General features: G+C 45.9%; 1 protein-coding gene across 2 annotated transcripts in view; it reads right to left on the bottom strand.

The window, feature by feature from the left end:
* SH3PXD2A (SH3 and PX domains 2A) overlaps positions 1 to 3,789 on the bottom strand; it is a 259,361-nt gene extending 255,572 nt beyond the window's left edge. For both annotated transcript variants that reach the window (XM_079976076.1, XM_079976079.1), the window contains exon 1: positions 3,652 to 3,789. In XM_079976076.1, the coding sequence (XP_079832202.1) occupies positions 3,652 to 3,723 (72 nt within the window). In that variant the 5' untranslated portion in view covers positions 3,724 to 3,789. The remainder of the gene's footprint in view (positions 1 to 3,651) is intronic.
* Positions 3,790 to 12,893: the final 9,104 nt, after the last annotated feature.

The following is a 12,893-nucleotide window of genomic DNA, read 5'->3' as shown; positions in this document are numbered from 1 at the left end:
CCCTGATCTAGATTCAGTTACTCAGTCTCTATAACTGAGGGTTGTTTGCTTGTTTTACACATGAAAAATACTTGCTTTGAACTTGAAGGATCTCAAACTGTAAACATTTTAAGTCAGTCCAACTGAGTATTAACATGCTTACTTCCAGGTAAGTGTAGATAAGAACACAACCTGATAGCACCCAGTGTGACACAGAAGTGTCTCACAGTTATCCCCAGATATGTGAATATCACCCACAATACTCGCTGTCTATGGCACAAACTACCAAAGAACTGAACAACTGTATGACATAATACCACTCTTTGTCCTCAATCGTTCACTTCTATGGCTGGCATTGCATCTTGTATCATAACTGCTGAATATGTTATGCATTTTAGTTCTTAGAGCAAGGAGTAGACAGGTGATAACCACTGGCTTCAATTGTTTTAAGGAGGGATCAGCTATATTAACGGAGAATAAGTCTACCAGTAGTAATTTGCCAAGACTAATAGAACCTTCAGATTTAGTGGCCGTCTACCAGGGAAGCACAATAGGAGGAGCCAGCTATGGCCTTCAGGCTGTGTGGTTAGTGGGTTTTCTGGTTAGTCAATGTGTGAAGCAGAATGCTTGGCTAGATATACTTTTAGCCTAATAATCAGAAGAGCCCTTGCCTTACACCAGCAGTTTTCAATTTAAGAGAACGTCTGCTGAAACACTGGTGGTAATACCAGCCCAATACGTTTTGCTGTCTGGAGCAAAGCTGAGCTTTAAAATGAACAAGATTACAAGTAGATCCTGGTTAACTTGGCAAACTGAACCTTGTGAAAAATAATGTCATTTAAGGTTGAATTCACAAAAAGCAAGCTGCACATCTGATAGGCTACTTCCACAGGGTCCTTGGCAGAAATATGGAGAAAGATGCCAATACTAATAATGCTCTTTATATCCACTGTTGTGCATGACTTGGCTGTCAGGTAGAGGACTGATGCAAGAACTCCTGCCTTTTTGTCCTTCTCCAAGGCTGTGATTACTCCTTGCCTCATCTACTATGTATTTCACTTCTTTTCAAAACGGATGATGACAACATAACAAAGTTTAGTGTTGAAATCTGTAAGGTAAAAGGTAAAGGTACCCCTGCCCGTACGGGCCAGTCTTGAGAGACTCTGGGGTTGTGCGCCCATCTCACTTAAGAGGCCAGGGGCCAGCGCTGTCCGGAGACACTTCCGGGTCACGTGGCCAGCGTGACATCGCTGCTCTGGTGAGCCAGAGCCGCACACGGAAACGCCGTTTACCTTCCCGCTGGTAAGCGGTCCCTATTTATCTACTTGCACCCGGAGGTGCTTTCGAACTGCTAGGTTGGCAGGCGCTGGGACCGAGCAGCGGGAGCGCACCCCGCCGCAGGGATTCGAACCGCCGACCTTTCGATCGGCAAGTCCTAGGCGCTGAGGCTTTAACCCACAGCGCCACCTGCGTCCCTCAAATTCCCTTGATACCTGTCAGTGAACAGTTGGAAGGGGAAAGCTATTCTCTGGTGCTCGGTTACCAGCTTGTGTTCAGTAGTCAAAGCTGGTGGGAAATTGTAGGTATGGAACACCAGCAAAATAGTATACAGCTCCAGCAAAACATTTCGCCCACATCCAAAACAGAGTTTGGAGTTCCATGAAAATATTATAGGTGGAGTGCAACATGGCATTAAGGCAATTGTTTCATCCATGAAATTATTTCTGCTTGCATCTCTCTCTCCCCCCCCCCCGCATGTCTCCTAAATCTGTTCTAGGGGTTCCCCCAACCCTCTAGAGGAGATCTTGGGAGGCTGTTGAGAGAGTACAGGGTTGGGAAAACATGAAAGTCCTACTGCCCATAAATCCTTACACTGATTAGCAGAATATCACCCTATGAGAATTAACCTAAAATATATAGTCCTTACCTACTGGCAAGGATAGGATAACAGATTTACCACCCTTGGTACTTTCAAATATTGGGACCAATAGATCTGAAAGCATATATGGCCCTCAGTTAGTCCCATGTCGTAGTGACCAGTGGCGTAGCATGGGTTGTCAGCACCTGGGGCAAGGCAAGTAATTTGCGCCCCCTAACCCGTGGATTTTAGCAGGGGGCAGAGAGCTGCGAGTGCGAGCGCCCCCCCAAATGTTGTGCCCGGTGCGGACGGCCCCCCCTGCACCCCCCACGCTACGCCACTGGTAGTGACTAACATTTTCATCCTCTTTAGATCTTTTCACTGAGGTTTGTCCTGCAGTGACTATGTCCGTGTCCTGGCCTGCACCGCACAGGAGCACAACCAGCTCTGCACATTTATTGAGCTGGCTCAGTTAAAGAGAAGAAACCGAGGGTTCATGTACGGTCACTGCCTTGGATCTCTAACGAGAAAGTCAAGCAAAGAATTTTGCCAATAAAGCGTAACAGAGAAAATGGGACACCCACCTAGGAAAAATTCAAGGTCCTTGAACAGCTATTCCAAAATGCTCTGGGAAGAAATGCCCTAACCACTGTCTTTCAGCGGGCTTGGATTTGCACCTACCAGTCTCCCCATTAACATAGGTGCACCCACAAGACTTCATCCCCATCCCAATGTTTTCCTGGACCTCTCCCCGCTACATGCAGGTGTTTCTCCCTCCTGATCATTTCAGACTTTCCAAAGATTTAAAAAAACACCTGTATTAAAAGGATGGAAGGTTCAGGGCAACACTGGAATGAGGAGGGCATCATGTGGACGTCCCTACATTAATGGGAAGATAGGAAAGTGCAAGTCTACCTTTTGCTCCAATGTGCAAAAGCCCTCTAAGGCTCAGGTCAGGGGCAGGAGAATGTAAGCAGTCTTCCAGAATAGCAGAACTGAATGTTTATGAGGAACTGAGGGACACCCCTGCCAAATGTGCATCCAGGTCAAAATAATAAGTTGGGTCAGACAAGCCCAGATGGCTCAAAATAACACAACACGTGCCTCCTGCTCCATGTAAAGGGCAAAAAATGGTCAGCCAATTTGACCAGAGGGCAACATTCTTGTGCATGAATAAACTGGGACTGCCATTATAGACTCAGGGCTGGAGAGGAGCTAAGCATCATCTAGTCTAGTTCATGTCTGTCCTGCACCAAACACTCCACCCAAATCCTAGCATGCTACCAATGCTCATCAAAAACGAGCAAGGATGTGGCAGAGGAACTTTGTTTGCAGCAGGATTATTTAAAACAGCCTGCAAAACTGATTTTAAATTGAACGAGAAGAGCTCTTTAAAAACAAAACCAAACAACACCCATATACTCATCCTGTGTGCTTTTCAGACCACCTGGGAAGGTGCAGCCTGTTCCAAACAGTGTCCTTCTTATATAGGCTATGTTACACAACACTGCACCCGAGAGACAGGATTGCACCAAACTGAAATGCTTGCAAAAACCCCTATGCTCACCTTCTTTCTTGGTGGTGAAAGTGCTTCATAAAGTTCATCAGTGGGGCACAGCACACACTCAGAAACCCTATCCCACCCACTTCACTTTCCAAATCATTTCTCTGGCTCTTTGCAAACCCAAACCGCCAGCCTTGTAAAATGCTTCAAGGATGACACCCATTGCCAGGGCATGCAGCATTGCCACAATTGGACATTAATGGCACCCCCTCCCATGCAAGCATTATTCAGCCCCCATCTGTGTACTCACATAATGTTTGGATGGGTTTCGCCTTTTTTCCACGTCCACCACATTAGCATCCAGCACGCTGTAGGACAGCATCTTCGTCCCCAGGAAAACCAGGAAATGCAAACAGAGTCCAGATGTATCCTTGTATTATGATGAGTGTGCTTATTCTTTCAGGATGGCTCCTTGGCGCTCAAGAAGGATTTCCTAGGAAGCTGGTGCCTTCCCTTCTCTCTCTCTCCCCCCTTTTTCTTTTCTTCCTTGCTGGCACCAGAAGAGAAGCAAAACTTCCCCAAGCTTCAACAGAAGGAGACGTCTTTAAATATATATATATTGGGAACTGCACCAATCTTGGAGAGCCTGGTCACACCGCTCACGATCCTCCCCTTGGCCCTGGGAGGGAGGAAAGGGCAGAAATGGTCTTCGGCCACTTTCAAAAGAGCTCGGCTCTTATATTCTGGTGGGACTAAGGGGATTCCTTCTGGTCCAAGGCTGCGTTTATATGGATGGGAGGGAGTCTCTATTCAGTCCCCCCCCCTTCCCCCTCCTAAAGGCGGATCAGGTTTTGCAGTCCCTGTACGGATCCCCGGCGCAGTGTCCCGCGTGCGCGTGTGTCTATATGCCTGCCTGCCTCCTTTTCCCTCGTCCCTACACCCGAGTCGCCGCTGCGCGGTTCTCTTCGGCCCCAGCTTCGTGCCCAACAGCGGCGGATCCTTGGCAACGCTCCTTGGTGCAGCTGCTGTTGCTTCTGCAGCCGCCCCGGGGGAAGGAAGGGAGGAGGAGGCAGGCAGAAGGCGGCGGGCCGGCTCGGGCAGAGAGGCGAGCGAGCGAGCGAGCGGCTGGGCGCGAAGCTCCCTTCCCCTGCCTTCTCGGCTTCGCCTCCTGCTGCCGCGATCTGCACTCCGCGCCGAACAAGGCGAGGGGCTGGAGGAGGAGGAGGAGGAGGAGGGGGCGGCCGGTCGGGAGGCAGGAGGGCTGGGCTCTGCTTGCCGCCCGCGGAGGGGAGGAGGGGGCCCGGTCTTCCCCCGGACAGGAGATCCGAAAGGGGAGTGGGCGATCACCTCTCCACGCCCAAGCCCCGAGGGGGCGCTGGGCGGCCGAGGAAGCTTGGCCCGGGCGGCTCCACCCCCTTCAGAAATAACGACTTTGCGAGCCGCTGCGGGGTGGGGAGAAGTTCCCCGGGGACGGGCGAGAAAAGAAAGGCAGAGGAGATCTGCTCTAGAAACAGATCTCTCTAAGACAGCACAACCGGCTCCCTTTGGGGATTGCTGTTCTTGGGCTGGAGGTAGGCGAGCGGAAGGGTGATTAGAGTGCAATCAACTCCCATTTACCGGGGCGTAAACCCGATTCAATTCTTTGGGGCCGACTCCTAATTAGACTTAGGTTAGTAGCGCTAATAAGGGTCTGCAGTTGGGCCTGCATTGCCACTGCCCCCCCCCCCCTTGTTGCTGGCATCCAACTGTCCCGAGAGCCTCCAGAGGTGAAGTCAAAAGTTAGCAGCACCCATGTGACCTCCCTGGGGTGCAAGGCTGGGCAGTGTGTGTGGAGGTCCTGGGCTGTTCAAATGACAAGACCCGTGTCTCAGCCTCGCTAATGTGGTCCAAACAAAAGCAGAGCAATATGTTTGGCACCAGCTTAGCTGCAGGTGTTGCTGGAAGGAAGCCTACAAGGTGCCATCCTACTGCCTTCAAAACTCCACCTTTACTTGCATGTTAATTCACATTCCTAACATTGACTATTTAACTTGCTCATTGCTTGATTTGCACCCCTCTACTCCTTTTATAAATATGGCCAGAAGCGCAAAATCAAAAAAACTAAGATCATGGCCACTGGACCTATTAAGGTAAAGGGTAAAGGGACCCCTGACCATTAGGTCCAGTCGTAGCCGACTCTGGGGTTCCAGCGCTCATCTCGCTTTATTGGCCGAGGGAGCCGGCGTACAGCTTCCGGGTCATGTGGCCAGCATGACTAAGCCGCTTCTGGTGAACCAGAGCAGCGCACGGAAACGCCGTTTACCTTCCCGCCAGAGCGGTACCTATTTATCTACTTCCACTTTGAGGTGCTTTCGAACTGCTAGGTTGGCAGGAGCAGGGACTGAGCAACCCCTTGTATAAAGCAACTGGAATCTCAATATTTATTCCTTGTGGATTTCAGATGAGGCTGCCCAAAAGAATGAGACAGCCCTCTGAAGAACCACAGGGGATTCATTTCTAATTGCCATATACTCTTTATTCTGGTATCAACCTGCTAGCTATTCAGTAGCAGGCTGGCTGCAACATAGCCAAAGTACGGTAACTTTCAGTGCTGTGGTGTCTTGTAGTTGAGAACAGGAAAAAAAGGCTACTTTAGGATTTTCATGTTTTGCTTGGTTTTTTCAGAAGGCATAGCATGTGTTAGTTCTGCACCCACACCTAAATCAATCTTATTGTCTTTATCATCGTTGGTGGCTGGTGCCCAGTGGGGCTGGTAGGGCAGAAGGTAGGGAGGCCAGCAGCAGGTGGAGCCAGAGCCAATGGAGGTAGTGATACCTAATTTCAATCTTAACCTCCTCCCTGTTGAGTTCTGCAAGGGCGACACTGAGACCAAGGAGGAGGAAGCTGACAGGCAATGCCACCCTCTAGACTGGTTGTTAAGTTAGAAGGCAGGCAGATGGGTAGGGGAGGGCTGGCTGAGGGCATACCTAGGCTGGTGGGGCAGTGCCACATTCATCCTAATGGAACAGCTGCCACTGTAGCTCAGACGTTGATAATGAGTTGTGCTTGCAAGAGAACAGAAAAATCTCAAGCAGGGCACAAAGTTACTAGGACTGAAGTGCTAAGGAATAATATGTTGTCTGCATGACAAAAAGATGGCCAACTCTTGCATATCATGCTGAGCAGGCGAAATTAACTTGCAACAGCAGAAAAATAAATTTACCATTTTAGCTCCAAAAGGTAGAAATTACCAAAATAATCAGGTGCACAAGTGTAAGACTGGTGACACTTGGCTTCACAGCAGCAAGTTCAGAAAAAAGGAACAAGGGCTTTTAGTAAGCTACTGTCTCTACATGAGCTAGCAATGCTATGCAAAAGTCTAAGGCATTGTTAGGAAGTGATCTGGGGGAGCTGAGCCCTGGGTCTTTTGCACACTTCAGGTCTTCTGCCCTTTCCCTTCCCTCTGAAAGTAGACCTAAAATTACATGCATGTATATAACTTAGGTAAAAAAACTTTTGTGCAAATCTATATCATGGACCTGTGCTTTGAATCCTTTTAAAAACCTAACGACCTTGGCAACAGCTAAAAAGTTGACTACAATTTAAGCTGTGTCAACAAAAGCATGAAAAGTAATGGCACCACTCTATTCTGCTTTGGTCATACCTCACGTCAACTGTGTCCAGTCTAAGGAGGATACCAACAAACTAGGCCATGTCCACAGAAGGGTGTCAAAGATGGTTAGGGACTTGGCGTCTGAGGAGGAGAGTTTGGAGGAGATGTGCATTTTTAGCCTGGAACAAAAGACAAATAAGAGTAAGGTGCTCAAGGTGCATGATTCACAGGAGCAAGCTCTACAATCATGCTAATTCTATCAGGAGCACCCAAATAACAGGTTAAAGGTAAAGGTAAAGGTACCCCTGCCCGTACGGGCCAGTCTTGACAGACTCTAGGGTTGTGTGCCCATCTCACTTAAGAGGCCGAGGGCCAGCGCTGTCCGGAGACACTTCCGGGTCACGTGGCCAGCATGACAAAGCTGCATCTGGCGAGCCAGCGCAGCACACGGAAACGCCGCTTACCTTCCCGCTGGTAAGCGGTCCCTATTTATCTACTTGCACCCAAGGGTGCTTTCGAACTGCTAGGTTGGCAGGCGCTGGGACCGAGCAACGGGAGCGCACCCCGCCACGGGGATTCGAACCACCGACCTTTCGATCGGCAAACCCTAGGCGCTGAGGCTTTTACCCACAGCGCCACCCGCGTCCCAATAACAGGTTAGGTTGCATCTATTGGGTACTGTGATGTCGAACTCCACTCCATCCGCTATCAACTTTATATTTACCTTTTATGGGCACTTGGCACTTCTGTGATACATATCAGTGAGTATACTGTGTGTGCAAATAAGTAAAGCGTTCCAGTTGCTGCTAATTAGACACGCCCAATGACTGCCACAGAACTCCGCTGTATTCTGGAATCTTGCCATTCATGATTTCTGGAAGGAGTCACACATATAGATTAAAATATTACAATATCTTTTGGAATATACGGAAACTCAAGACTGACTTTGTGGGAGCCATTTCCCTGAGTGCAAATGTAATTTTATTTAATTAGGTGACTTTAAACCCACTCTTCATTAAATCAATCCCAGAATGGGGGAACAACATGAAAAATAAACCCTTACTGTATAAAACATCCATGTCTCACACTGAATATAACTGATCTGTAGAAAGGACTTTATGATCTGAAAACAGAGACCATGTATGTACTTTTGTAACCCAAGAAAATATTTAACATGAAATATAAACAAAGCAATAAAAAAGCAAACCACAACAACATTAAATCAAATCATGGCATGAGCAGTCCTTACTTCATGGGATGACGATGTCAGTAACATACACTGTTGGGTGCAAGTGCCTTGCAGAAAATGGCATTGCAATTAGCAATAGGGTGGAATCCCACCCTACATAGGAAATATGTAGCAAGTATCACTGCCAACAGCCGAATTACTATGGCAAATTACAAACAAGGATATACAACTAGCAACAGCGATAATCACATAGAATAATTTCTGCGGGGAGAAAATGATTGCATGGCCTATATTCAAGCCCTGCATAAACAGACTTCAAGACATTGATTTTTATGTAGATGGCTCCTTTAGAATGCTTTCGGTGAAAAGCACTACAAAGAGTTGTGCAAATAAAGAGGGGGGTCATACCAAAATTTTCTCTCACATTTTTCTTCAATTAGAAAAGAAATTGTGTTTGAAAGGTATCTAAGGGGAGAGAAAGCTTGTGAAATTCTCGTGCGTAGGGTGCAAGTTTTTTACCCGTATGCTTTTGAGGTGGTCAAGGGATATTTGTGATTGTCCTTTCTTTAATTCAACAAAATAATCAGTGGTCCGCACTCTACAGACTTCCCAGGTGCCCAAGCTTCAGTTCAAGCCCAGGGGAAGGCACCCTCCTATGCATTTTTCCCCTGATCAGGAACTGTGGGCATCCAGGGAGGCTGCAGTGTGTTGGATAACAGTTTACTGGAAAGAAAAACACACCTCGAGTCACCTTGCAACAATGTAACACCCTGCACTCATTAAAAACTGCAATATGTCTGAATAAAAAGGCAGAAAATTGGAAGGCAGATATTAAGTACAGCACTAGTCACAAACCACTGCAGTATACATTAAAAAAATGTAAAGTTTGAGGGAAATGTTTTATACTAAAACTGGAGGCTGCTGCTGTCTTATGGATCACCCTGGGACACATACAATAGATTTCCACACTAGGTTTTATGTGATATTCACAGAATGCTTAGCATAGGTGAGGTTCCTTCTCATTGGTTAGTGCATCACAATAACTCATGTGTCAGTGGGCTCAGATAGGTGATCAGTTGATAGAGAGGAACCATCACATGAAAACATAGGAATGTGTATCTACTCCAGATTCTGAAAATAATTCATAGTTTCCCTTGATGCCTTGTTTTAACCAATTAGGTTACTTTCACAGTTACACAATGTTCAGCCTCCCTGCAAAAAAATAAAAATAAAAAATCATGTTCCTATAACATTATTTTAAAATCACAAACTATGGATCAAGAGGAAACCCCAGATATCCAAACCAGACCTAAGAATTTGACCACCCCCAATGAGAACAGAGAAAGAGATGGCTACCTTAGATTAACAAAACAAAAACAAGACATGCATATGAACCTTGGGTCTAAGGTAAACCTGGGATTTGCTTTGAAGGGAAGCCTAGGCTAGAGCTTACTTTAAATGCAGTGAGATCTCATCTCTTTGAAAATTGAATCTGATGAATCTGACCTCTTCATCTGTAAAATAGGGGAGGAATAACAACAAATGGGAATATTAATTTTTTTTTTTTGCTATCCTTACAGAGTTATTGTGATGCTCAGTAAGATAAGCACCTCTATCCCATTTTTCAAAGTTCCTCTAGTGTGAGGACATCTTTGCATGCTGGGAGGATGATGCCCATGGCTTATTCCTCTTATCCTATTAATTTCATGTACAGAGAGAAATATCAATAAAATGTCCCTTGCTTCCTTTTAAAAGATACATTAAGGGTAACAATGCACTTTCCCCCGCCACCTTTGAACATATTGGTAGAATTTATTGATGAGTGAACTGAAAACCGGTAAAGAGATCCAATGCACAAAGTTTTAGAGAGGAAGGCTAGCCACTATGTTCCAATTGTAAACGCTAAGGTACATCTCAACTGCTCACTGCAGGAGGAAACTGCTTATATTATTGTAAGGGAAGAAAAACAACACATTTGTAACTGAGGGCAACCCATGGGAGGGAATGTGCTGGTTTATCCAAGCTCCATTCTGATCACAAGCATCTATTGTGTGCCTGTGCCCCCTTCTTTCTATATTTCAGGTGGTCTTTGCAATGCTGGCAGCCTGAAACTTCTTGACTTGTAAATTGAGAACTTGATCAGGAAATAGCTGAAAGAAAACAAACAAGGACAACCAGGCCTTCACTGTGCTTCTTTCAAAGTGGCTATTTTTGTCCAGACATTTTGCAGCCTCCTTATTGTGCAGAGGGAGTGAAAGGGACAGATAAACACACTCTGTATCAGCAAAACCAGGCACAATACAACACGTTCGGGATAACAGTACCTGTCAACCAATGATTTTCAAACTCATGTGTGTTTGTGTGCGTGTCTTTATACAAACCAGCCAATGATGGTCAGATCATTTCCATATGCGGCCAGCAACTTTTTCTTTTGCTAAACCAATTAATGGAACTGGAACATGTCAAGTATCTTGCCAAGGTGTATATGTTCATAGATCATTATTTAAAATGCACTCCGGCCAGGAAATGAAACTCTGACTCACTATGACAAAAAGGCTCTAATCCCATTCATTTGATAATACACAACTGGGGGTTAGGCTCTGCTATGCAATACGAGATAGCATTATCCATAACCTTGGCAGAATGCTTTCTACCTTGGCATGAGATGCCTTCTGTAGAAATCACAATTTCCCATTTCCTTCTTCCCTCTTACTCCGCTGCTGTGTTATCTATGACTGCCACAATCACAATGCTAGACATGCAAGAATCTTGATTTAGTCAAAAGAAACTCAAAGATTAGGAAAATTTCTGATTCACTAATACTGGGAGCCCCGATCAACAGAGATCACTGCCATAAGGAGGTATTTGTCATACCCAGTCCCCAGTCCTGCACTAACTCTACAGTATGCCATATAAGGACAGCAAGAACACACTTGTCCCATAGTAATGGTTTCTGCATGATTAAGATATTCCAACAAGTGCTGAGCTTCATAAGATAAAGTGACTCAAAATTTCAACTAAGTGAATAAAACCCCAAGCCTTTGTGAAGCATTCTGAAAAATATGCTACGTAATTTGAATACATCCTGCATGCAGAAGTCCTGCTGGCTTAGCATCTGGGCTCAGAGGTGTTGCAGTAGTCTAGTGTTGTAAAAGCCTCACATCCTGTTCTTGAGGTGTCCAAACTACCTGAAGAGAAATGGCATAATATGCCTTTCCTCCATGTTTTTACATGCCATTGCTTGAAGCTCTTGAGTACCTGCCTTGGAGACTAACCTCAGCCGGGCTTCTGAACCTGGCTTATCTGCTTGCCTTAATACAACTTAAGTGCAACTTAATACAACACTGCACATATTTAAACGCACTCCCACAGGAGGCAGTAATGGCCACTAACTTGGGTGGCTTTAGATTTTGGACAAATTCATGGAGGATAAAGCTATGAATGGTTACTAGCTGTGATGGCTATGCTCTGCCTCCACAGTGGGAGGCAGTAATGCTTCTGAATAAAAGTTGCTGGAAACTGCAGGAGAGGAGCGTGCTCTTGTGCTTGGGCGCTGCTTGTGGGTTTCCCACGGGCATCTGGTTGGCCACTGTGAGAATAGGATGCTGGATTAGATGTGCCATTGGCCTGATCCAGCAGGCTCTTCTTTTTATGTTTGTTTGAATATGCTTTAGTAACAGTGACTTTACTAGTTCTTTCTAGTCCTCCTTGAATTTCATAGCTTGGTTTCTTGATAACTTCTCCAAGCAGTGCCCCCTCTGGGGTTTTTTTTAAAATTATTATTATTATCATGGGCCAAATTCAATGTTAATACAGTGGTGCCTCGCAAGACGAAATTAATTCGTTCCGCGAGTCTCTTCGTCTTGCGGTTTTTCCGTCTTGCAAAGCACGGCTATTAGCGGCTTAGCAGCTTAGCGCTATTAGCGGTTTAGCGGCTATTAGCGGCTTAGAAAAGGGGGGGGGGAAACTCACAAGAACTCGCAAGACGTTTCGTCTTGTGAAGCAAGACCATAGGGAAATTCGTCTTGCGAAGCACCTCAAAAGACGAAAAACTCTTTCGTCTAGCGAGTTTTTCGTCTTGCGAGGCATTCGTCTTGCGGGGCACCACTGTAGCTTGTTAATCCATTCAATAAATGTGTGTACAGTATTTGAGGGACACAGTTGCAAGTTCCAGCTCATGCTCAAGTTTGCTTCAACAGCACCACACTGTGGCTAGACACAAATTAGCAGGTCTCGTTCTGCCATGTTTCCTGAGACAATAGTACAAGACGAACAAATCAGAATTTGGAAGTTCTGAGCTAGGAGATTTGAGGTCTACTCTATGGATATTATGTTAGTGGAGCCATGAGATAATACATCTATTTCATTCCACAAGACTCCCATTTGTTCCCCTGGAAGGACACTTTAAAATATAGGGCATCAAGAAAACATATCCCATTGCTAACTAAGATGTAAAAAGACATTTCTCCTGGCATCAAGATAATGTGGGTAAGAGGATAGGGCAGATTTTAAAAATTTTACAGCAAAAAAAATCCCCTGCTAAGTAATTTGTAATCTTGGGGTTCAAAAGGCAGAAAAGTAGGTTGACTCCTGTCTTTGTGAATTCCAAAGAAGCCCAGAAACAGCTTAAGTTTCCCCTGGCCCAGGTTGGGGGACCAACAGGGGTATGGTGCCAGTTCTACCATGCAAGGATGGCTTTCACCCTGGCGATTTGGCACCCAATTAGAGTCCAGGGGGTTGACACCCTGGGGTTTGGGTACAACAGTCCTGG

The sequence above is a fragment of the Podarcis cretensis genome, assembly GCF_951804945.1.
Source record: "Podarcis cretensis genome assembly, chromosome: 5".
NCBI classification, from domain to species: domain Eukaryota; kingdom Metazoa; phylum Chordata; class Lepidosauria; order Squamata; family Lacertidae; genus Podarcis; species Podarcis cretensis.
Note: the sequence above shows the minus strand (reverse complement) of the source record. Positions and strands in the feature narration are given on the sequence as shown.